Source organism: Porites lutea, chromosome 10 (assembly GCF_958299795.1).
Source record: "Porites lutea chromosome 10, jaPorLute2.1, whole genome shotgun sequence".
In the NCBI taxonomy this organism is placed as follows: domain Eukaryota; kingdom Metazoa; phylum Cnidaria; class Anthozoa; order Scleractinia; family Poritidae; genus Porites; species Porites lutea.
In genome coordinates, this window is record NC_133210.1 from 22,336,953 (window position 1) to 22,360,305 (window position 23,353).

General features: G+C 39.2%; 1 protein-coding gene across 1 annotated transcript in view; it reads left to right on the forward strand.

Annotated features, from left to right (window-relative positions):
• LOC140951303 (run domain Beclin-1-interacting and cysteine-rich domain-containing protein-like) overlaps positions 1 to 23,353 on the forward strand; it is a 114,762-nt gene that overhangs the window by 22,180 nt on the left and 69,229 nt on the right. Inside the window, exons 6-12 of the mRNA XM_073400555.1 lie at positions 4,423 to 4,473; positions 11,200 to 11,386; positions 14,862 to 15,253; positions 18,241 to 18,314; positions 18,807 to 18,871; positions 21,045 to 21,162; positions 21,496 to 21,616. Of these exons, the coding sequence (XP_073256656.1) occupies positions 4,423 to 4,473; positions 11,200 to 11,386; positions 14,862 to 15,253; positions 18,241 to 18,314; positions 18,807 to 18,871; positions 21,045 to 21,162; positions 21,496 to 21,616 (1,008 nt within the window). The remainder of the gene's footprint in view (positions 1 to 4,422; positions 4,474 to 11,199; positions 11,387 to 14,861; positions 15,254 to 18,240; positions 18,315 to 18,806; positions 18,872 to 21,044; positions 21,163 to 21,495; positions 21,617 to 23,353) is intronic.

Sequence of the window (23,353 nt, forward strand, 5' to 3'; positions counted from 1 at the left end):
GTGCCTAATTAAAAGAATTTATCTGTAAGATCATTGGAGGAATACAAGGCAGTTAATAAAAGCTTTCAGTAGTAGTGCTGCCTTTTTGTAATGTTTCTAAGAGTAGTATAGGAGGGACCGAATTAACCCCTTTTTTGGGGAGGATTCTCATTAAGGTGGGGAGGAATACATTAACGCCGATGACGTCATAACCTTTTGTCTTGATCTCACGAATAAAATGCGCAGGAATCTCATAAAGATAAGGTCATGTGCTATTTTTAGATGGATGATGTCATGGTTGGTATAACCGGTATGACAGGATTTAGTTATTTTCGGAAGATGATGTCATATGTATTCCGGGGTACTATGATGTCATAGTTGTTTTGATTGGTTGACCGGAATTAGAAAGACAATATCGGATGAACTCTCCTCATTATTACTCTCGTTCTCGGAAGTATTTTCTACATTTTGGTAGCCTTTTTCCTTTTCTATTAAATAACTTAACAACTTTTTGTTCTTGATTAAACCTTTATCGATTCCTAACGCTGCAAGTCCATCTAGAAAAGTATTCAGCGCACGAGGCTTGGTAACCTCATTGTTATGAGTGAGTAACACATACTCAACTAGCTCGGCGATGTTTGTGACGGGAATAGTGCGTTTATTTCGAAGTAATTGTCCGCTGGGAGTCCAGAAAAGAATATCTTTCGACGCGGCCATACTATGCAGCAAATCAGAAGCACGCTTTTCCGACACTGCTCGGGAAAGATGACTCAAAACATCTTTTATTCTTGGTTCTTCATCCTCGCTTTCATCACCAGGACTTTCGCTTTCTTCATGTTCACTGTCGTGTTCTTCTTCAACCAAATCTATCTTTCTCTTCATTTTGATGAGTACCCGTGACAGACCGTAGCTTCAAATGAGTAACTTATAGTTTCGTTTCCTCTTTTGTAGCATCAAAAATCCTAGACTTGTAACAGCAGGTACCAATATGTCTTGAATAAAACCATCACCCTCTTGTACAAGGATTCGCTTCTTTGTTTTGTAAGGGACATTTGTTTCTGCTAGGTTTACTAGAACATCCTTATATGGCAACACGTTCCGCTTATTTTCTTCGCGGATAAGAATGTATTCCTTAAGTATATTGTATAAGACTTGGACTAATGCATGTAGTTGTTGTGGACTGGCTGTCCGTAAAAGAAACTGTCGCTGACGAGCAGGGCAATCAGCTAACAGCTGAAGAAAACCACGATTGTTGTTCACTACACGAGACATTGCTTCAAAGTGAACTAAAGATGGCAGTTGGCAGTCTTTTATAGAATCTCGTGGAGAAAAAAAAATGAAACGAGTGGGCGAAGGATAGAAAACAATAGAATGAGGAGGAGTAGGAGGAGGGAAAACAATAGAAATGAGGGGGAGGAGGAAAAAACAATAGAAATGAGGAGGAGGAGGAAAAACAATAGAATGAGGAGGAGGAGGAAAAAACAATAGAAATGAGGAGGAGGAGGAGGAGGAGGAAAAACAATAGAATGAGGAGGAGGAGGAGGAGGAAAAACAATAGAAATGAGGAGGAGGAGGAGGAAAAAAACAATAGAAATGAGGCGGTGGTGGTGGTGGTGGATTTGGGGGAGGAAAACAATAGAATTTTATGGCCTGAAAACCTATATAAATGCGCAACATTTTAACTCTTTCTCAGTCTACATTTTGCTCCTGAGCTAACATGAGTTGGTTCTGTTCCGTTTGCGAAAAATCATTTAGTAGAAAAGATAATATGCAAAGGCACGTGATGTCTAAACACCACAATGTTGGTCTCACACCATTTCAAACAGTTCCGTTTTCACAGAAATGTCAGCGGTTTCGCTTCGAGCACCCTTTCACCTCCATGATTGCCGGAATGACCGGGTCCGGAAAAACGGCCTGGGTTCGATCGCTATTGCGACAAGCTTCAGAGACAATTTACCCTCCCCCGGAGAGGATCGTTTGGTGTTATTCACAATGGCAGCCAGCGTATACACAAATGTTAGTCGCCATGCCACACATTGACTTCGTTAAGGGAATTCCTACGGCTTTGGAGCAGGATTCCTATTTTGATGTGAACAAACAGAATCTGATCGTGTTTGATGATCAGATGATTGACGCCAGTAAAGACAAGCGGATTGTGAACCTTTTTACTCGTGGTTCTCATCATCGCAATCTGAGCGTGATTTATATCGTGCAGAATCTATTTCATCAGGGGAAAGGTAGTCGCAGCATAAGCCTAAACAGCCATTATCTGGTGTTATTCAAGATTCCACGAGACAAATTGCAAATCTTGACTCTAGCGAAGCAAATGTATCCCGGGCAGACGGATTTCTTTTTAAATCAGTACGAAGAGGCTGTAAAAAGACCTTTTGGTTATCTTCTGATTGATCTGAAAACTACTACCCAAGATAATTGTCGGTTGCGAACAAACGTCCTGCCCAGTGAAGAAGGCTTTAACCAAGCAGGGTTTCAAGAAAATATTCCTCAAGACCTTCTAAAATATCTGAAGCAGCAAACTCTTTCGCCTGTCCCGCTTCTTCCAGCTATGCAAGAAATACAAGGCAACATGGATGACGTGCTTTCTCGAAACGATCTTCGGGACGATGAAAAAGCTAAACGATACCTTCAGTTGCAAACAGATACCTGGCTTTTAATGAACAATTAAATACAAGAACACGACCGGAAGGAATAATCAGCACTGTTCCAGACTTAACATCAAGGACACAAGATCCTTCGACAGCAACGACAGCATTCTCGACTCCCCTCAACCCCTTTAATGTAACACCTGAATTAACACAAGCGGCTATCTCTCAAAAACCTGACAAAGAAAGCCTCACCCCTCCACCACCCTTAAATCCTGCTTTCCTGACCCCTCCTCCCACAGTAGAAACCCCATCACAACAAGGCCCGAAGCGCAAGAGGCGTCGGATTCAATTTCTAAATTATTTGGATGATCATAAATCTCATGGCAAACAGCTGAAGAAACGTCGGCATAAGAAATTCAAACCTTACAAGTACTCCATGGGCGAAGATGAAGATTAATTAATGTCCATTCCTGTGTATTTGACTCTTTTTGTCATTGTTTTTTAATAAAGTTTTTTTGGAACGGTATCTGTCTTGTGTTTTTATTGCTAGCAATTATGAGTCGCGTGTTTTAATTGATCCTTGTTAAGTTATTTGTTTTATAATAATACGTCAAGATTCCCTCCCTTGGGTCTTTCCTGTAGAGCTAATTTGTATTCAACTTTGGGCTTGCGAACTCGCATAATTAACTGATTAACCGTGCGTGAAAATGACAAGACTTCAATAGTTTTTCATTTCCTCGAGATAGAAAGGAGAAAACAGTTCTGTAATAGTCAGACAAGTTTACAGCTCGATTCGACTTGCATGTTTGGAGCAATGTTTTAAAAAATATTGGTGATAGTAAGACTTTTTCCTTAGGAAAGCGATTGCGAGAAGGAAATACTGAAGGGAAAGCGCGCTTTTATGTTACTATCCAATCAGGGTTAAAAGAGCCCGGGCAAGTCTAGGCAAGCCTATTGTTCCTATTGTAGTAGAGTGACGCTCATTAATAAACCTATCCACTTCGTTATATATGGAGGAAGACACTTAATTAGTATGCAGGAAATCCAAATTAGTATGCGGGAAGGCAGTGAGCAGGCTTTTATGCCGTTCAAACAATAAAAATACGGCAACCAACTAGAATGCTTCGTCAAACGAGACAGCCAATGAGCGTCTTTCTAATTCCGGTCAACCAATCAAAACAACTGTGACATCATAGTACCCCGGAATACATATGACATCATCTTCCGAAAATAACTAAAACCTGTCAAACCGGTTATACCAACCATGACATCATCCGTCTAAAAATAGCACATAACGTCGTTGATAAACCCGTCGAACTGGATATACTTAATGAGATTCCACCGCAAGTTAATGAGATTCCTGCGCATTTTATTCATGAGATCAAGACAGTAGCCTATGACGTCAGCGACGTTAATGTATTCCTCCCCACCTTAATGACAATCCTCCCCAAAAAAGGGGTTAATTCGGTCCCTCCTATACTACTTCTAAGGTTCCACACAATTTACACAAGGTTACAAGGTTAGTTATCAAATGCTACTGTTATTCAATCAATTAAATTCAAATTCTTCTAGTTCTTCCACTTCCAAAAATTATTACACAATTTGGTGTGAAGGACAAACGTCATGTAGAATTGAGCCATTCAGTGCAGAGTCAGTTAACGGTGCTGAGGGAAGTGAAACTAGCCCTGCTCTTGGGGTAATTAATTGTGCAGCTTTGTCACTTTTAAGCACAGATGAATGAACTACACTGTGCAGTGGGCTGCAGTTTCGTGCAGTTGTTGCAGTGTAGTAAAAAGGAATTTGTCACTTGTCAGTGATTGTGTGACCTCTTTTTCAACAGGAAAATGCTCATTTTAGCATATCAGAAGCTTTGATTGCAGCCATTGAACAGGTAAGAAATACAAAAATTCATGCAACTGTCTTTAAAATGAGTTTGAAAAGGATAAGATAAGATAAGAACTTTATTTTAGCACGATAAAAAGATCAGCATTGCTGGTGGGGTCGTGCATACAACAATTACAAGAAAAATAAGGCGTACTGAAAGCAAATGTACGATTACAAAATTAAAAACTGTTATAAATGTTTGTAACCAATATTTCGGTTTTAGTTGTAGCTAAAATAGGTTGTGAAAATGTACAATTGAAAATTAAAACTGTTAAAAGTATTGGTAACCGATATCTCTGTTTTTAATTGTAGCTAAAATTGGTTCAAAATGCATTTTTTCGGTATCAAATTTTACAAGACAGCGTTTAAATTCTTTCAAGGTTTTGGCCCTTGTTTCCTTGTTCATTAAAGTGTTCCATGCAATTACTCCTCTAAAGCGTATGGAGTTCCTGATAAAATTTGTTCTGGCCTTGGAAGGATGATGTTCTCATTTCTTCTGCGGCCTGAATTCCTCTGTAAAAACAAATCTTTAAATTCCGTGACGGTGTAACCTTTTAAACACTTGAAGACAAACTCTTTACATTGTTTCCAGACTGTCCCATCCAGTTCGCATTAAGACCTCTTCAGCGCTAGACGGTCCCATGGCAACCCATATACAATTCGCCCAGCCCTTGCGTGGAGTTTCTCCAGGTTGTTTAGGTGCGTCTTGTTGCACGATCCCCACACTGTCAGACCGTATGTAACTGATGGCAATATCACTTTTGTGTAGAAATCTTCTAATTGCTTCTGAGGGAGGAATCACATGCGTCGGAATAGACTTAACTTGGATGCGAAGGACTTCGCTACATTTGCAGCATGATCTGACCAGGACATCTTGTTATCAACTTGTACTCCGAGGAGTCTTTCTGAGGTTGTCCACTTTATGACGTTGTTGCCAAGACAAAGAGCTTGGATAGGGCCAGTAAAGTTGATTTGTGCTGCATGACCATTGCTTTACATTTTTCTGGGTGTAGTACCATCGAATTTCTGTCGCACCATTCCTGGAGTTCAGCTAGAACATTGTTTAGTGAGTTTGTTGGCAAATCCATCGTTTCTGCTATACAGTATATTGTTGTGTCGTCTGCATACAGATAAGTTTCCGCAGAGCGTAGTGATTTTGGGAGGTCGTTTGTGAAGAGGGAGAATAACGTGGGTCCGAGGACCGACCATTGCGGCACTCCATGAGTTATAATATGTGTATTGGAGTTGCATCCGTTTATTCTTACGAATTGTCTTTCTTCTTTAAGGTAGTTCTGTAACCACAGCCAGATATCTCCTCTGATTCCAATGTCGTTCAGCTTTTATAGTAATATATTGTGCGACTGTGGGTCGAAAGCTTTAGTGAAATCCACAAACAGTATTCCCACAAAAAGCTTTCTTTCTACTGTTTCTCTCCACTTCTCAGTGAGGTGTTCTGTTGACTTTCCCTTCCTGTAAGCCCATGGCCTGTTATCAAGTAAATTTTGCGTAACTACATGATTAGTGATATTACTTGCGACGCAGGATTCCATTAATTTACTTGGTATACTGAGCATACACAGTGGTCTGTAACATGTTCTGTCTTCCTCTCGTCCTTTTTTGAACGCTGCACTGACTCTTGCTATTTTCCACTGGTCTGGTGGATTGCAGGCTTCAACACTCTGTTTAAACACGCTCGTGAGAGATGGGGCAATAGACATACCCGCATACTTTAAAAGACGCGCAGATACGCCAACTGGCCCCGTAGCTTTCTTCACTTTTAACTTGCAGATCTTTTCCTCGATTTCCTTCTGACTATCCATGATGCTGGTCATAGACGGCGTATCCACATTCTCACGGCTGTGAGCGTTTAATGGCTTAATTTCCTCCGCGGGGCCAATCAATTTTTCAGCAACTGTGCGGAAATAATCGTTTAACATAGTTGCCTTTTCAGTGTCATCTGTTATAAGGGTTCGATCGTCCTTCTTTAATCGGTGGGCTTGTCTGTTTACTTTTGTTGTTCCTGATGTCTTTTTCAGTAGTCTCCAGTAAGCAGCAGCGGATTTTACTTCATCGAATAGGTTGGAGTAATATTCGGCTTTGTCTTTATTCGTCATTGTTGATACTTTATTTCTGAGTCGTTTATAATCATCCCATAGCGGTGGATCATTTAGCTGACGCGCCTTTTTCAGAGTCTTATATTTTTGATTCATGGTTATTCTGATTTCCTTTGTTACCCAAGGCAGGCTGTTACTGCGTACTTTAATTTGTTTAAGTGGTGCGTGTTCGTTGCATAATTCTGTGAAGAGCAGGTTCCATGCGTAATAAACATCAGTGGGATCATAAAAAACTTCGCAGACTTGAAAAGGCGCACGGGCAATGTCACTTTGAAACTTCCTTTCGTTGAATTTGTTGAAGTTCCTGATGGCAATTATTTCAGGCTGGTCTCGCGGGATACTGGCTGATAAAGTTGCATAAATCATGTCGAGATCTGAGATACCCAGGGGACGTGTGCCCTTTTGTTTGACCAGATCTTTTCCATTCGTGATAATGAGGTCAATCAACGTTTTAGAATGGTTAGTAATTCTTGTTGGTCCTTTTACCACGTTCTTCATATTAAACTGTTGGAGTATCCCTTTCATCTTGTTTCCTTCGTACGACGTGTTGCCCCGTTCGTCCTGTAATAGATTGGTATAAAAATCTCCAAGAAGTATTATATTTGAGAATTTTATCCAGATATTTTCAATTAATTTTGGAAAAGCTGTAAAGAATTCACTGTTTTGGTTTGGTGGCCGGTATGTAGTTCCTACCAGGAAATAACTGAAACAAAGTGAAAAGCAAAGCCAACTTGAAAAGTGCTTGGCATTGCTTTGAAATAACTGTCCTTGACAGCCATAAAACTTGCTCTTATACATGTACATGTAGTTAAGGTATTAGGAAAGCTGCATGGTCAAAAGGAGGCAACTTTAAAATAATCACAAATTTGAAATGAACTGTCAAACTGAACTAAAATTCCAGAAATTGAAGCAATTCATTCAAAAGAACAAATGTCTCATATTTCAAAATTTACAAATTGGAGTGTTAACTATGTGCAATGCAGGTTTGTTGGTGTTTATCAATGCACTGATTAATGCATCAGTCAATTCCAGCTGCGCCCATGTCGTCATGGCGTGAAGTCTTAAATAGAATAGCACTATTACCAAGGAATTAAAACAAAAAATCGCACATTAAAATGCTTACAGCTGATTTCAGTGCTGTGTATACACCCTGATTTTTAGACATGATTCGACGGTCATGATTCGACCGTCATGATTCGACCGAGAGGTTACCAAGCAGCATAGTATTTTACCTTGAATATCCTACATCCCTACAGGAATCAAAGCACACAATCTGAAAGTTACTTTAATGATAGCTTGAATGTTTCTCTTGTAATTCAGAAAAAGAAGACTGTGATCCATATTGTTCTCCTTTCCAGACAACAGCCTCTCATACAAGTCACGCAATCTAATCGCAATACATGTTATCGGGCGTGTGGAAGTCTCGATCAATACGTTTCTTCGGCTCTTTTCTCAACTTTTTTTGGGCCTCTACCTTGATCTTTAAAGAAATATCATAATTTACCCTTTTTCAATAAAAACAAATGTTGCTTTCTTTTATGTATGGTTTTCTTTATTTGTGCTCACTAGGGTCATAGGTCGAGGACCGCACATTGTGATATTTTTCAATGGTCGACAAAACAAAACTTTCAAACTCTCAAGCAAATTCTTTCACAACGGCAGACTGATCAATTTATCTGTTGATTTCATCTGCAAAACATCAAGTTTTCCTGTTATTTTTTAACCATGCAGAAGTTGAGTAAGGACGAAAAAGTACCAACTTGAAGAAATACAAATTTGCCTCCATGTTAACTAAATTTGCATTACTGTTACATGTGAATTGCGGGTGGTATTCACCAACGGCGAAATACCGAGACCTAGTCATACGGAAGAAGACTAAACGATAAACCATCGGACTTTTTCGCTTTTCGCCGTATTGATAATATTTCGTCCATTATGAAATCGCCTACAGAAATACATTCGAACTCGGCAAGCGAACTCCAGGTTTATCACTTGATGAGATGTTATCATAATTACTGTATCATGTCGCCGCTTTCCAGCAACAAAGCTTTCCTCTTCAGGTAAAACGCTTTTGTCGGGATTCTAGCTTCGTTACACTTATGTCCTTTAGTGCTAAGCTTTCCTTGCCAGCCAGATGTTTCTCTCACTGTTTTGGATCCCACGGCAGGACACTCAATTATTTTGCAACCGTTTACTTGCTGCGAGGCGATACGTCACGTGATTATATTAGTGTCGAATCATGACTAGTCGAATCATGACCGTCGAATCATGTCTGAAAATCCGGGTGTATACATAGCAATGAAATCAGCTGTAAAATGGCACTCCTTGACTGTGCGATCAATGAAATGTGTTCGTCCCAACCCCGGGGGGTTTGACAGCTCAAGAGGCCCCACCCCTCGGAATTTGCCATCCAAGGCAAAAAAATGCTAATGCCTTGGAATCAGCCTGGGGGTCAGTCCGGGGGGGTGGGGGGGAGGGGGTGGGATGGGCGCAGCTAGGGTTGACTGATGCGTAACTTAACTGTACCCGTGCTCTTCAATCAGCAAGCATATGGTGTCCAGAGGCTCTTAGCAAGAAAAGGATTCAAAGATAACTAGATCTCTATAGCAAAAGGCAACTGAATCGGTTTTTAGTTTTATTCTTCAGTCTAATCATGACATTTAGCTTCTTTTGCATGGTAGCCTTGTATGATATTGCCTCCTTTGGGATAGATTATCCTTTCACTAGAGAACTCATTAAAATGTGGCAACGCCTCAATTTCGACTTTATTGAGATGCTGATCTGGTATAACTTTCTTATATGTATCAACAGGTTATTATTTAAAGTAGTCTTTATTATTTGTCACTGTCAGGTATTTTCCTAGATATGCGTATTCTTCTTCATACGAAACCAAACTCCTGGTCTCCCGTACGGGTCCCCAAGTCTCCCGGATAAAATCAGCTTTTAAGATCTCCAGAGGTTGGCATCTCTGTTTTCCTCATGATATCTTGAAAAAGGATTCAGAGGTTGCATTCCTTTTAGCCAAACTTTTTTTCTGATTTAGACAATCCAGATGGTTTGGATTTTCCTGTTAGCCTGAACAAAAATCTGAAATAACATTGATCCATACAGTAGCTGCCTGCTGCTCTGATCTTCTTCTCAATTTCAACATATCGTTTTTTATTTCTTTCGGCTAAATTAAGCGTCTTCTCTTGGAGAAATGAAAAGAAAAATAGCTCTTTAACTAGTGGTGGTTCATACTGGGACTCGTCAACTTAAAATTATCTGAAATTTGAAAATTCAGAAGACAATTACGAATTCTCAAGTACTGAGAAGTATGTTCTAAACACACGCACATTGGACACTATAGTTTTACGGTGAGAAAATGCAAGCGTTTTTGCTTCGTTATAGATTTAGAGTCACAGGGAAACTTAAGTTTAGTATACTAAAATCCTCAAATGGCATAGAACAAAGGAGAAGTTTAAATAACTTTTGCCCAAACTAACCTTGACCCGCCGTGTTTATCAATGAATGAGCACGATTTTTGCAATCGAAAAGCAGTTTCATTAAATGGAATAAAAATCTGAAACCAGATTGAGATACCAGTCTGAACGATCCAAGTGCGGAGGTGGATTGTTCAGATTGCAATCTTAGATTGCTTTAGTCCTTAATGGAACCAAAAAATCAAAAGTTTTAGATCGCAAAATCCGGATTTTGATTGGTCGAAAGGAATGCAACCATAATATCTATGTTTCTCTACTTTTTAAAGAGAAGGTTTTCAGTCAAAAGTCATCTGAAACATAAAGACTATGGTCTGCAAATGAGAATTGCTAAAACTATCAACAAAAGCCTGATGCCCTCTTGAGATTTCTTTAAATTAGCTTACAAAATATTTGTAAGGCAAATTAAAGTGCCTGTCGTCCCATGCCCGAAAACCTCCAGGAAAAATGGCTCACAGATTGTGTGTCGTATGGTTTGGACATAACATGGCTAAAATTGTACCTGCGCAATCCATCCCAGAGAGTGACTGCATTGTGGCATTTGTGGCATTTCGTTTCTCTTCCTCTTTTGTAAAATTCAATGATAGAATAAACAAGGTGCCAATGGATGACTCTTACAACTTCCTTACCAAATAGTTTCAACATTAACATCTCTGCACCAACAAATCCCGAGAACAAAGCGGAAGTATCAAATTCTTTTCAATACTTGAAAGCCAAAAATCATCGAAAAATGTATACAAGCGACTTATAGCGAATGTGAGGGAAAAACCAACACCTTGTACATGTATGGACAAGTGGTACAGCGATATCTGCCCAAGTGACAAAAATGTCAACTGGAGAAACGTTTTTCAAGTACCAACCACTTGCAGAAAAGCTCCAATAATAATAACCTAATTGATTTAAATTTTTAAATTTTTACATGTTTACCAACTAACAGCTATCTACAAAAAGTAAAATAGGGATAAGAGAGGTAAAATGTACATTTGTTGGAAATGCCAAAAAAGTAAAACTTTTTCGGATAATATTTCGACATGGCTTACGTCATGTCAGTTCAACCAGATGAGTACTTTAACATATCACTTTAGGTTAGATGCTAGGCAACTCATTGATCTAATAAAGCTATCTACTGTCTTTAATTAGATAAAGTGTGACGAGGTTGACACTTCAGATGAGGAAGAGGATGAGGAAATTATACATTTAAAAGAAAAGCTTGAGAGGAAAAGGCAAGAGAAAAAGCAAGGAAGACTGACAATACAACAACCTGCCTTCAGTGATGATACAACACACTCAACCACCTCAGAACCAAGTACTGCAACAACTTCCTCAAGTGAGTCTGAAGAGGTTATGGTCAAGGGGAAGGGCAGCAATATAGTGTCTTTATTAATTTATTAATTTATTAACCCCTCATATAGAGGATTATCAGCCAGTGTTTTGAATCCCAACCTTTTTCTTTTTTCCAAACGTTAATTAAACTATAATGACCTCAAAACTGGTAAAAAAATATTCCGCTTTGCCAAGCTGGTTTTGAGATCGTTTTCTAAAGATCTTGAACAAAGCAGGTAGGACTGTCCATCTACCATCTTATAGTAAGCAGACTTGAGTTAAATGATGTTGTTAACGTCAATACTAGCACGAAATGGTGACTTCTAACTATGAGGGAAAAGTAGACAGTTATTGGTGCATGGTTGGGTGGGTGTGGTGGCAGGGAATTTGGCCTGTTTAAATGGCTAATTTGAGAGGGACAGTGTTAGGTGTGTTAGCTGCCCTCTTCATTTTGATTTATGAGGCTAACACAGCACCAAGTTCCTTTATGGTTACAATACTGTCAAGGTTATTGCCTGAACATAGCATTGACAGGACAAACTGCACAAGTGGAAGCCATGCCAATCTGGCTCCACTGTAGAATAGGATAAAGGAACTCATGAAAAGTTTATGCGTAGGCTACGCACAAACTCTGCACACTTGAACGCATGCTCTTAGTTGTGTGCCAGAAAAATGTTTTGAACTTAATTCATTTCTTCCGGCAAAAAAAAAAAATAATGATAATAATAATAATATAATATAATATAATGGCTGCTGAAGTACAAGAATTTGCTCATTTCGGAGCTCTAAATCTCTTTACCTCGGGAAAAAAGGTTGAAATTAAGTTACAAGACGTCTATCAACCTTGAGGACTTAGATTTTGACTTTGTCCTTCAACATTTTAAACTTTGTTTATTTGTTAACGAAGGCGATGAAGAAACTAACTCGTAATCTTATCGAAGAGGGTTCTAGTCAGTGTTTGAAAATTTAATCGTAGTACACAGTTAAGAAGACGAAAATCGACTGGCAGAGATTCGAGATGTTTTGCCTAAGAGAAAATGAGTAATTCCTTCGACAAATACGATAACAAACATGCCTGCACCCGATCATCTTGACGAGCTTCTTTGTCATTTGCAGTGTTTTTCCAAAGACCAACGAAAGAAAGGTAGAAGCGACTCCGAGCCAGACACAATGTCCAGTTTTCAAAAGACTCCAGCGTCACATTGGCGAGTGAATACTTACAGTGCTCTTAGTTTTGACCGAATATACTTAAAAATATGTCTGTAAACCCTGAGGACGGGATGTTGACTTTGCCTTTCCAGATTTTAACCTAGCTTTGATTGAACGAGAACGAAGCTGATGTAGAAACTGAATCGTAGCCTTTCCGTGGAAGAAAATATGGTCCGTGTTTGAAAATTTTAACGCAGATCACGCTTGAAGACGAGAACGAACTGGCAGAAATTCGAGAGGTTTTCCCAAACTTCGACAATGACAACAAACTTACTTTGAAAAGTTTCTTTGCCTTTTGCAGTGTTTTTTTTACAAGGACCAGTGGAGGAAAGATGGAAACGACTTCGAGAAAGACAGTGCCCGATTTACAAAATACTCCAGCGTTACATTAAAGAGCTAAAACTTACAGCGCTCTTAGTTTTGACCAAATAAACTTTTTCAACATGGCGAATTTGTTTTCACTTTCTCGGAAACTCTTTGTTGTGTGCTATTGTTTTCGTGAGCCAATAAAAACTTTCTTTCTTGACGCCTGTCAAATGATTGTCGAATCGCGCGTCCTGTACTGGTTTCCGGTCCCCGAAACTGGAAGAAGCCATATTATAAACATCTTATTAGCCTCGTTTTCTCGGTCCATACTGTAAATTATGGATCCTCGTTTTTTTCCATCGATTTATGGCCCGCGCTCGGTCCGTAATTTACAGTACGGACCGAAAACGCGGCTATTAAGGGGTATTTATTATATGGCTGAGTCTGTTTTCGCCTTGCGATTGGTCAATGTGCGGTCCGTAACTTGCTATACGGACCAAAATTTTTAAAGAAAATAATGGATGAAAATATAGTCCAAGATAGAAGTTGACGACCAATTAAGGAGCAGTAATGCTTCTCCAGTCGTAAAGTAGCCTGAATTGCATCCGATTACTTAGGCTAACCATTCGAGATTCAGTTCCTGAAAGCTACCAAGGGAGGCCACAGTTGCTTGAGACTTTTAAACCCTCTTACGCATTAAGCAAGGTGAAAAACGAAAACGATGCCATCCGAAATCGAATTACCGAATTTTGACAAGCGACGCATTTCTCAACCAAAACCCAGTAAACAAACCAGCCATGAATAACAGAAGATTAATGATGGCAGCTGTATTTCATTTTGAACCTCCAGAGGAAAAAGACAGTTAAAAACATCACAAGTTGACACAAAACTCTGTCAGCTTCAGCTGTCAAAGTAAACTACTTTCAAGATGCTGCATAATTTTTCCGCATAAACTCACCTGTCAAATTTTGACCAATCAGAGTATAAAAATTGGACGTAGAGCGTGACCAACGCGTGACCATGGTAAGATAAGGTCTTCCCCGCCTGTACTTTTAAAAAAACTGGATGAATTTTTGCTTCCGAGGTCAGTTTGAAATCAAAATCCTAATAGGGCGGGGCCATGGTGACATAAACACAACATATTTGATATGAATCCTTGGAAAAAATAAACTTGAGCCTGCGATCATTTGAAACTGGTAATTTGTCAGCGGATAACTTTAAAAAATACTCGACCTCGATGGGTCGACACTTGAGCCCGCGGTACGGTCAGGTGATACTTGTCAGCGGATGCCCTGTTTTGATAGCTGTCAATTGATCACAACATTGATGTGCAGCCTGTGCAATTAGTTTTCTCTTGGGCTCCCAAACTAGCTAAAAGTGTGAGAGTAAACATTGGTTTTCCTGTGGTGCGGACGGACGGCGGGCGGTAGGTGTACGGTCACCTGATTACCAAATTTTCTGGGATGGGTAGATTTACTTGGCAATGGGGCTCCGAATGAATGAAACTTAACAGAGGTGGCAACAATGGGCAAACTCTCGTTGGGATGGCCAAAGTTGGCCGCTTAATAGAGGTTTAAGTTCCCGTTCTTTTCTACAATTATTTTGGGACTTTGATTAGTGGCCGCTAAATCGAGGGTGGCCGCTTCAGGGAGGTTTAACTGTAATTAAAACTTGTTACAGACCTTCCTGTCTTTCGCTTTAAATGATTACTATCATAGTCTTCTTCTGTGAAAAGTAGGAAGGTATTTCTTTAGCAAAATCAGCTTTCCTTAATCCTTGCTCCTATTTAAATACTGGGGCACTGGGCACACAACTTTAATATGGCCTTTTGGTTTGTTAGTTACAGCAGGTTTCATAACATCTTTTAAGCTTTTTTCTTGTTTCAATCATTGTCATAGACAGTGTTCTGACCAGGTTCTCTGAGAATGCGATTGGTTTGAAATCTGCTTTTTGTTGCGTTTAAGAATCTTTGTGTGATAGTGAAGATGAACTTAGTCAAGACTGGGAGGAGATTAGTTCCACAAATGAAGAGCTTCAAGAATATGGTGATTACCTGTATACATCAACTGTTACACTGGTGTCATCAGAAATGGATCTCGCTTCAACAGAATCTGTAGACAACTTGGAGACAAAGCATTCTACACAGTTGTCAGCAGAGACTGTTGCCAAAAATCTTCTCCAAAAGTTTGCCAATAGGAAGCATCCTGTTGCAAATGAATTGCAATGGCTGGTTTCATATCAAGATGCTCCACAATCTCTACTTCCTCTGCCAGAAACTGTTGCTGTTGCACCAGATGATGTTCCACAAGTTGAACTACTAATGAAGAATCCTTTAACCAGGCAGAACTCATTACCGGTAACTTGATATAGTTAGAGTGCAATTAGTCCCTTGTGATTGTCACAAGAGTGAGCATGTTATTATGAGTAAATGATGCAAACAGGGGAGGAAGTACCTCTCTCTAGTTCTCTTCTCTCGAATCCTGCAAAGCGTCAACTCGACTAATTCAATATGTACTACTGGTAATCTAGTAACCATTAGATCTTCAGCAACTGTTACCATCCATGACAAATTACTGATGGTTGTTTATTTCAAACACTGATTTTTTTACATGCTTTTCAGAAGAGGGACCAAACTTTGCTGCTTCTAGTGTTTTTGTTTTATATTGGTGAATCTTCAACCCAATAATTATTCTACTTTTGAATCAAGGCTTGTTTTGACTTTTCAGTTCCTTTACTGAAGAGCATGATATTGAGATAAGTAATGAACGCAATACTTAGTAATGCTTGTTAAAACAAATTAATATGTCCTGAGCCTATTTACATGCGTGTTGGTTTTTTTTTTAATCGCGTCTTTCAGCAGGAACAATGTAACCGATATATATGATTTCTGGCATTTCTAATAAAAAATAGTGGAACTTTAAGAAAATGTTATTTATTTTCTTGTAGGTATAAAAACATTTGAGATATCGAAATTCTTTTAAAACTGCATTTTGACAAAAAATGTAATTAACTTCGAAATCCGACGACAGATTTTTCCCCAGCGTCAGCAAATAAGCCTCAGAGCTCTCTAGTTTCATATCTGAAAGTTTGAAGTCAATCGTGACCATACGACTCGCTGCACAAAATGCTGGTCAAATTCAACCTTAAAATGCTACGCTAACACATTTGTGACAGTTGACGCACAAATAGAGGAAGAGTGCTGACAGACTATCTCCTATCTGAAACGGTATTCTTCCCCAAAGCCTTATTGCAAGAAACTGAGTCATCAGAAACCTACGGCGAGTACAGTTAGCACTACAAGAAGAACAACTCTATGCTGTATGTGGGGTGAGATTAAAGAACTTCTATTCATCAAACTTACTTTGTATTTGTCCCTCTTCTTTGGAAACAAACCTTAACAAACCAAAATATAACATCTGCAAAAAACTCTCAAGCGTTTTTAGCGTCGCAGGTTCTCGTTGTGAGGAGAAATGAAGCCACCAACTCCAGTACTTCTAACCATGCATTTTTCAGCTACAATGAAAATCCCTGTATTTGGTAATTTATTCAAGCTGTTTAGACTTGCCATCACATTCGCACGGGAAGTTTGCCACTTGGGGATAAAGATGATGAAAAATATGACAATCGTCTCATTCTTCTCATTATCCTCAAAGGCAAACTGCCCGTGTGAATGTGATGCAAAACTAAAAAGCTTGAATAAATTACCAAGAAGAAGAGTTTCATTGCAGGTGAAAAATAGGTGGTTAGAAGAACTGGAGATGGTGGCTTTATTTCTCCTCAAAACAGGAACTTTCAGTGCTAAAAACTGGTAGGAGGTTTCCGTAGATGCTATATTTTGTTTTGCTGAGATTTTCAAAAAGAAAAGGGCAAGTACAGTAAGGGGCTCGTTAAAGATGCGGCGGCGACGAGAAAAGTCAAATAAGCAATAGCTTGACAAGGCAATTTTTTGTACATTTCTTTGCCGTAAACTGCACGACTACCCGTGAAAATGCCTAATTTCGTGGTTTGTGAAGGACGTAAACAAGCAATGACAAAATTCATTCTCTTCACTCGGATATGGTTCATAGAAATTAAGCTCCAGAAGAGTTCGGTTTCATTCATCGGACAAAGTAAGCGAGTTGGAATAATCACGATATAAACTGAAAAAATGTGAATTTGCCTTTTCCATGCAACGTTTTCGTGGTTGTCAGCCGTCTTGGTATCTTTTAAAACTCCCTAATTAATATTTACGCAAGACGTGACCGATGTTAGCGTGAATACCTGTTGTAAACTCAAGCTTGTATTTTTGGAAAAGTGTTTTTAGTTTTCGGGCAGACCGTATTTTGAAATCAGATGGGGATTTTATATCAAACTGAAAGTTTCCTGACTGCGTGCATTTCTTGGTGCATGAGCCAGACAATCCGTGATCGAAACAATAGCCGTCGAGTACGAACGCACGAAAGGAACTCAGGAGAAACTGTTCGCCGATTGGGCACAATAATACAAAGCATTTTTTGTGCCCAATCAGGAGCCGGCATCCGCTTGATTATTTGGAAATAGCTCGGTGAGAGTCGGTACCCAGGGGCTTTTTTGCCCGTACTTGAAAACTTTCGTCCCGCCTTTTCTCCCGGCCCGACTGACTGTCCCTGGGTCTCCGAGGATGACTTCAAACTCGCATATACAAAACTAGAGAGCTCTGAGGCTTATTTGCTGAAGTGAGGGAAAAATCGTCGTAGGATTTCGAAGTTATTAATATTTTTGGTAAATATGCGGTTTTAATATTTGCCGATATCTGAAACGTTTTTACACCTACAAGAAAATAAATAACTTTTTCTTAAAGTTCCAGAAATCGGTAAATTGTTCCTGTTGAAAGACGCTATTCAAGAACATAACCAAAACGCATATAAATAGTTCGGGCCACCTAAATACCAATTCGAGGTGTCAGAGCCTGGTTGCAGAAAAAAGACTGGAGAGGTAATTATTTGTTTTTTCCTAAAAAAAAAACTCGTGACTGGAGAGGTAATTATTATTTTTTCCCAAGGACCATTGTCCATAGAAACTAAATGATCTGGCAAGACAATATACCTATTTAGCTTGTATTTTTCCCAATTCAGACCACGTGATGTTCTCCAGGAAATTGCCCTTTGTCTTTTTGTTAATTTTAAAGAAACAGTTGTCTGGGTGCCATCACCCGGTCAAGAATGGGAAAACAAAACATACACTCGCCACACAGGTCTATTTCACTGCCTGAAAAGGCAATTGTAATCGAAAATGTGAAGTTAAAAACACTCACTTGCACTCTGCTGATAAAAATTCATAGAGAGCACCATGTCAACGATATTGTTTGTACATATTTTATTGCAGTGTCGTATTCGTGGAAATTCAGAGTGGGCTCCTCCGAGGGCACAAATTATATTTCATGCCCATAAGCCTCCCAGGTGTGTATGCATGTTCTTCTGTACAATCCCTGAAAATCAGTACATGTAACTGTACTATTCTATTGTTAGTCTCTTACTTGTGTCTGTATCTTGTTCTGTCCAAACCCTGAATATAACCCCACTTGGTTTATTTTATACTCTTAAGCCTCCCAGATGTGTGCATCCTCTACTGTCCTAGCCCTGAATATCACCCCATTTATCTGTTTTACATTTTCGTTTAAGCTTCCCAGGTGTGTATTTCCTCTGTGTATTGTGAAACCCTGAACATCACTCTGTAAGCATGGTGCAGCCCCGTATCCATAAACTCACCACTTCATGTCAGATATCAAAGGCAATGTTGGATCCTTTTTCACAACCCATTTTCTGTTTTTATGCAGTAAAGGTATAACCTGCATGTCACTATATTGCTAACATTCTTTTTAAGTTCATATGTCGTTCGGTATCTCAAAATGAAGATAACGTGTTGATAAAAAATATATTATTGGTGTTCAGAAGGAAAACAGTGATGGCCCAACAGAACTTCAGGTGTGCAGGTTGTGGTATGGCTGTCGCTCCAGGTAAACATATTTTTTCTTCTTTTTTGTACATATTGTTTTTAATGTAGTCGCCCTGACTACATTAGCCATTGCCACAGTTTTTATTTAACTAGAATACTGGTAAAAAAAATTGTAGTTCGGGTGAGGCCTTTAACTGCCATAAATTTGAAATTAAAAGTTTTACCCTTTAGCCCTGAGTGGTTAATTCATTTACTTGTGATCTTACCAGATGAGACGTGGAGTATCGGTACATATTAACATCCTGTGTACATCTTTTGTCAGCCTTCCTGCAAACCAAATGGTTGTATTTTATGAAATTAAAATATTGCAGGCTTCGGCAGAAATTGCGGGATATGACGTGATCGGGGTAGTTACACCCTTAAAGGACCAGGAATCCGCAAATCTTGTTAAGACTCAGTTGAAAGACCGAAGTCTAAAGTTCCATAATACAGTCCAACCCGTATTTGTGAGTAAGAAAATTGGACAGGACCTCCACGAATGTGAAACGAAACCACAACTGGTTAATCAACAGTGCTTAGTGCACCAGTTTCAATGTAACCTATGCGATACAGGTAGCTTTGTTGGTTATACTCGTGGGCATCTTTTTATAAGCGTGGATGATTACAAAAGTAAATCATCATCTTTGCGCAAACAACATGATAAAGACCACACGAGCGCCGCCCCTGAGAACCTCCGCAGCTGCTTTAGGCCTGGGACAAAGATCGAATCTTAGTCGCACTTAATTCGTCGAACCTATTAATTTTGAAATGGGCGCATGAATGGTGCGACGTTTGCCACAATTAAGTTCGACTCAAATTAATTGGTTCCACTCCAGCATAAGTTCGACTTGCCAAATCGGATACTTAAACAGTAGTTCGGCGTTTCAGCAAACGTTCTAAACACGCCCTGAACTCAATTCATAATTCATTCAAATTTGATGGACTGTGCAAACGTCACAAAAATACCGACTCCCCCATCTGCCAAACGTTATTTTCCCCCTCCATGACGAACATGCGCTGTACAAAGACCGTTTCGCGACCGGGAAAGGCGAGCTATCAAAAGTCATTGCTGATATCGCACAGCGTGATGGAAATGTGTTTTTCGTGTTTCATGAACACTAAATGTAAATGCTTGAGATGCGAATTGCCTATTTGCAATAAATGTTCAGTGTTTGAAGAATACGAGCTGTCGTCTAAGATACACTGTTCTCAGAGCTGAATGTAATGCTAGTTTTCTCGTTCTATTTTTCGCAATTAATTGCCAAAAAAAGGCCCGGCAATTTGCTAGCAAGTCCTAGCAGTACCTAGCTGCGCATCGAGTGAATAGCACAGGCACACTTGCTTATTACTATGTTTTAATGAAGTTTAACTTGTGAAAAAGGATCGACTTAGGTTCAACGTTTGTTACCACGCTGGAATTTAGTGGACTCTTTGTCGAACCTATTGAGTGTTTTCACATGACGTCATGGCAGCCATGTTTGAGTCCCAAAACAATGAAACGGCGGCCATGTTTGTGTCCCAAACCAGTCCTGTGGGAGTTGAACTCTTTTCTTATCTAAACGCTTTCTTTTGTTTCAATAAATTTGCATAGATGCTGCCCACGTGAGTGAAAACACAGAATTTTTAATTTATTCGACACGACTTAGATTCGACGTTTGCCCCAGACCTTAGAGTGCTGAAAAAATGCAGGAACAAATTTGATTGTCTCGTTAAGGAAATGCTTTACATCAAACAATTAAGACCGCCTTTGAACGTGCAAACCTATCCAATCCTTGTTAAAGTCTTTGTCTAGCTGTGTCCATTCATGCAAATTTAGAGTTTTAAAATCGCAATTGTTTCCACTCCTTGATAATGACGTCATGATTTTGCCGAAACGTAGGAACATTAATTTTTTAAAATATAAATGAAGGGAAAAGTGTGGAAACCCATTTGTGAAATAAATAGGAGTGACTTACTCAAAAGGACTTACTTTACAGAGCTAAAACGAGAATAGCTGCGTTTCATCATTGGTTAAAAATTGGAGCGGGAAGCCAAAGAATTTTTAAGCGGCGATAAAGCACTGGTTAAACATACTGATTATTAAAGAGTTTCTGAACGTTTCGTCAAGCATGCTTTCCTTCAGATAAATGTTCAGGTAAAAAATCATTCTTAGTGAAGGTTATTTGTATGGTAATTTTCTTTCTCTTCTTATGCAGATTACATAAAGCGGTTTCGATATTGCCACTACTTAGGAAAATACTTCTGCAGCAGTTGTCACAACAACTATTTAGAAGTAATTCCAGCTAAAATAGTCAGGAAGTGGGATTTTACCAAGTATCCTTTACCTTTGTCAAATGCTGTAACCTGTTTAATGCTACTCTTATATTCTTTTCTGTTACAACAGACTATTTTTAAATGCATTGAGGCAACCTAAGGCCCTTAAAGCGACTTTTTTTAAATATCTGAAGCCCGCTCTACGTTGCCTTGAACCATCTAATACCTTAACAGTGTTTTAGACTAGACCGATATTTTTATGTATAGATTTCAAGGTTGGGCCTGTGTGTTCTCTCTTGCATAAAGCAAAGTACCAGAGTAGAATTTCTATTTATTTTTTTATTGTTGCCCTCTTTTATTGTTGTTAGATATTTTCTCCTAACATTTCATCAGGTATGAAGTTTCAAATTTTGCAAGAGAGTTGCTTCAAAAAATACACTATGATCCACTGTTTGACATCCAAGATCTGAATCCATCTTTATATAAACGGTTTCGTGTCCTGGAGGGATTAAAGGTATCCATCATCCTATTGTTACTGAAAGAAATAATACTCCTTATTCTAAACTCGTGTTAATAATGCTTTTCTTTTAGCCCTCTTGGAAGAATGTTTGCGTTATAACGAGGGCTTGAGAGCCCCATTAACGTAAAGACAAGGAGTGAATAAATTTGCCGCCATTTTGGAATAAGGTATATGGCTTACCGGCAGGAATCAAAGAGGTTAAAATGTTAATTATTAGTGCAAAGTATTATCACCTGGTGGTAGAGAAGTAAAATAAAAATCAATTTCGAACAGCTCTTTACACCACTTATTTGTGATAACGTTTTTTTATTTTGCTTTCCCCATTAACCTTAAAAGGAATGGAAGGAATAGGTTTATCTAACAAAGCAAATTCACAGTAAATTTGAAAGGATGGTAGAGAACAAGATTGAGGTATAAACTCACCGTAACCAATGAATAAGGAAGTCTGGATGGAGAGCTTGGGACCTGCGTTTACTTTTTTTCAATATTATTATTACTTCCGCGGAGCGCGAAGTAAAGGATTCGCGACGCTCAGGAATGTATCAAAGTTGCCATTTTTTGACAAGATTGGGCACGCAAAGTCTGTAGGTTTTCAGTTTTATTCGGCTATTTGACGAAGTGAGAGCCGAATTAGTTCGAGGTATCTCGAGATCATTTCGATTTCTTCGATTTATTCTTTAACTTTTTCGAGGAAAGAAGAATTATTATTTTGGCTTTCCCGGGGTTTGAACCGACTCACCTGTGTGACCCGTCAGATCAAAGGAGACTCTAAGTTGAGGGATTAGCCGATTGCGCTACTGCGACCCAGGGTAATTCGGGATATGAAAAACAGTTCTGAAATGATGCACTAGTTTCGGGACAAGATTGTGCGTGCAAGTTCGTGACTTTTGGGCTTGTTTCGGCTATTTCCCGAAATGAGACCGGACTACTTCGTGATATCTTGAGATCACTTCGAGTTTAGTCTTTAATTTACTCGTGGAATAAGTAGAGGATATTACGCGGCCGCGCAGAGACACGAAATTCCTCTTCGAGTGTTGAAAAACATTTCACAAGTGAGCCCTCCTTTCGAACGACTTTCTTGAACGTTCTCTACGTTTTTGGATTAGCCATGAATAATTCATTAGGGCATGTTTACATTTCAGCATGAGTCAGCAGATTTGCATCAGTTACTGAAATCATAAATATGTCGAAAAACTACGACTATTCGCCTGTTTAGTTTTTTTCTAGAACCTTATGTCAAACGGTATACAAGTTCCAAGCGAGTTCTTTTGACGAACTAAGTTTTTTCCCACGAGCTGGACTGCTGTGTTTAGTCAAGTGTGACGAAGGTCGATTTTCAAGTTCTGTGTTCACATTTGGCGGAAGCCGTGAGATACCTGAAGTTCGAGTGAGAGTTTGTTATTATTGGCAGGGGCTATGTAGTTTTACTTAAGCGCAAGTCAAGTTTGTGTTGGCGGATGCTGTGTTTTAAAGGTCTGTAAAGGCTATGTTCCTTTGGTATTAAACTTTTTTGTGTTAATCCGACATCCCTGCGTGCTGATGGTCAGTGAATAATTATCCTCAAAACATTCGAACTCGTAACATTGAGTTTTAGCCAATTCCATGCTCAACGTAATTGACTCCTTACCCGTGCCTTACATATCTTTAATCAGTACATGACACTGCTATGCTGTTTTTGAAGCCTGATGTGACTAAGACTGTGTGACTGTTTGTTTTGTTACACTTGTTATT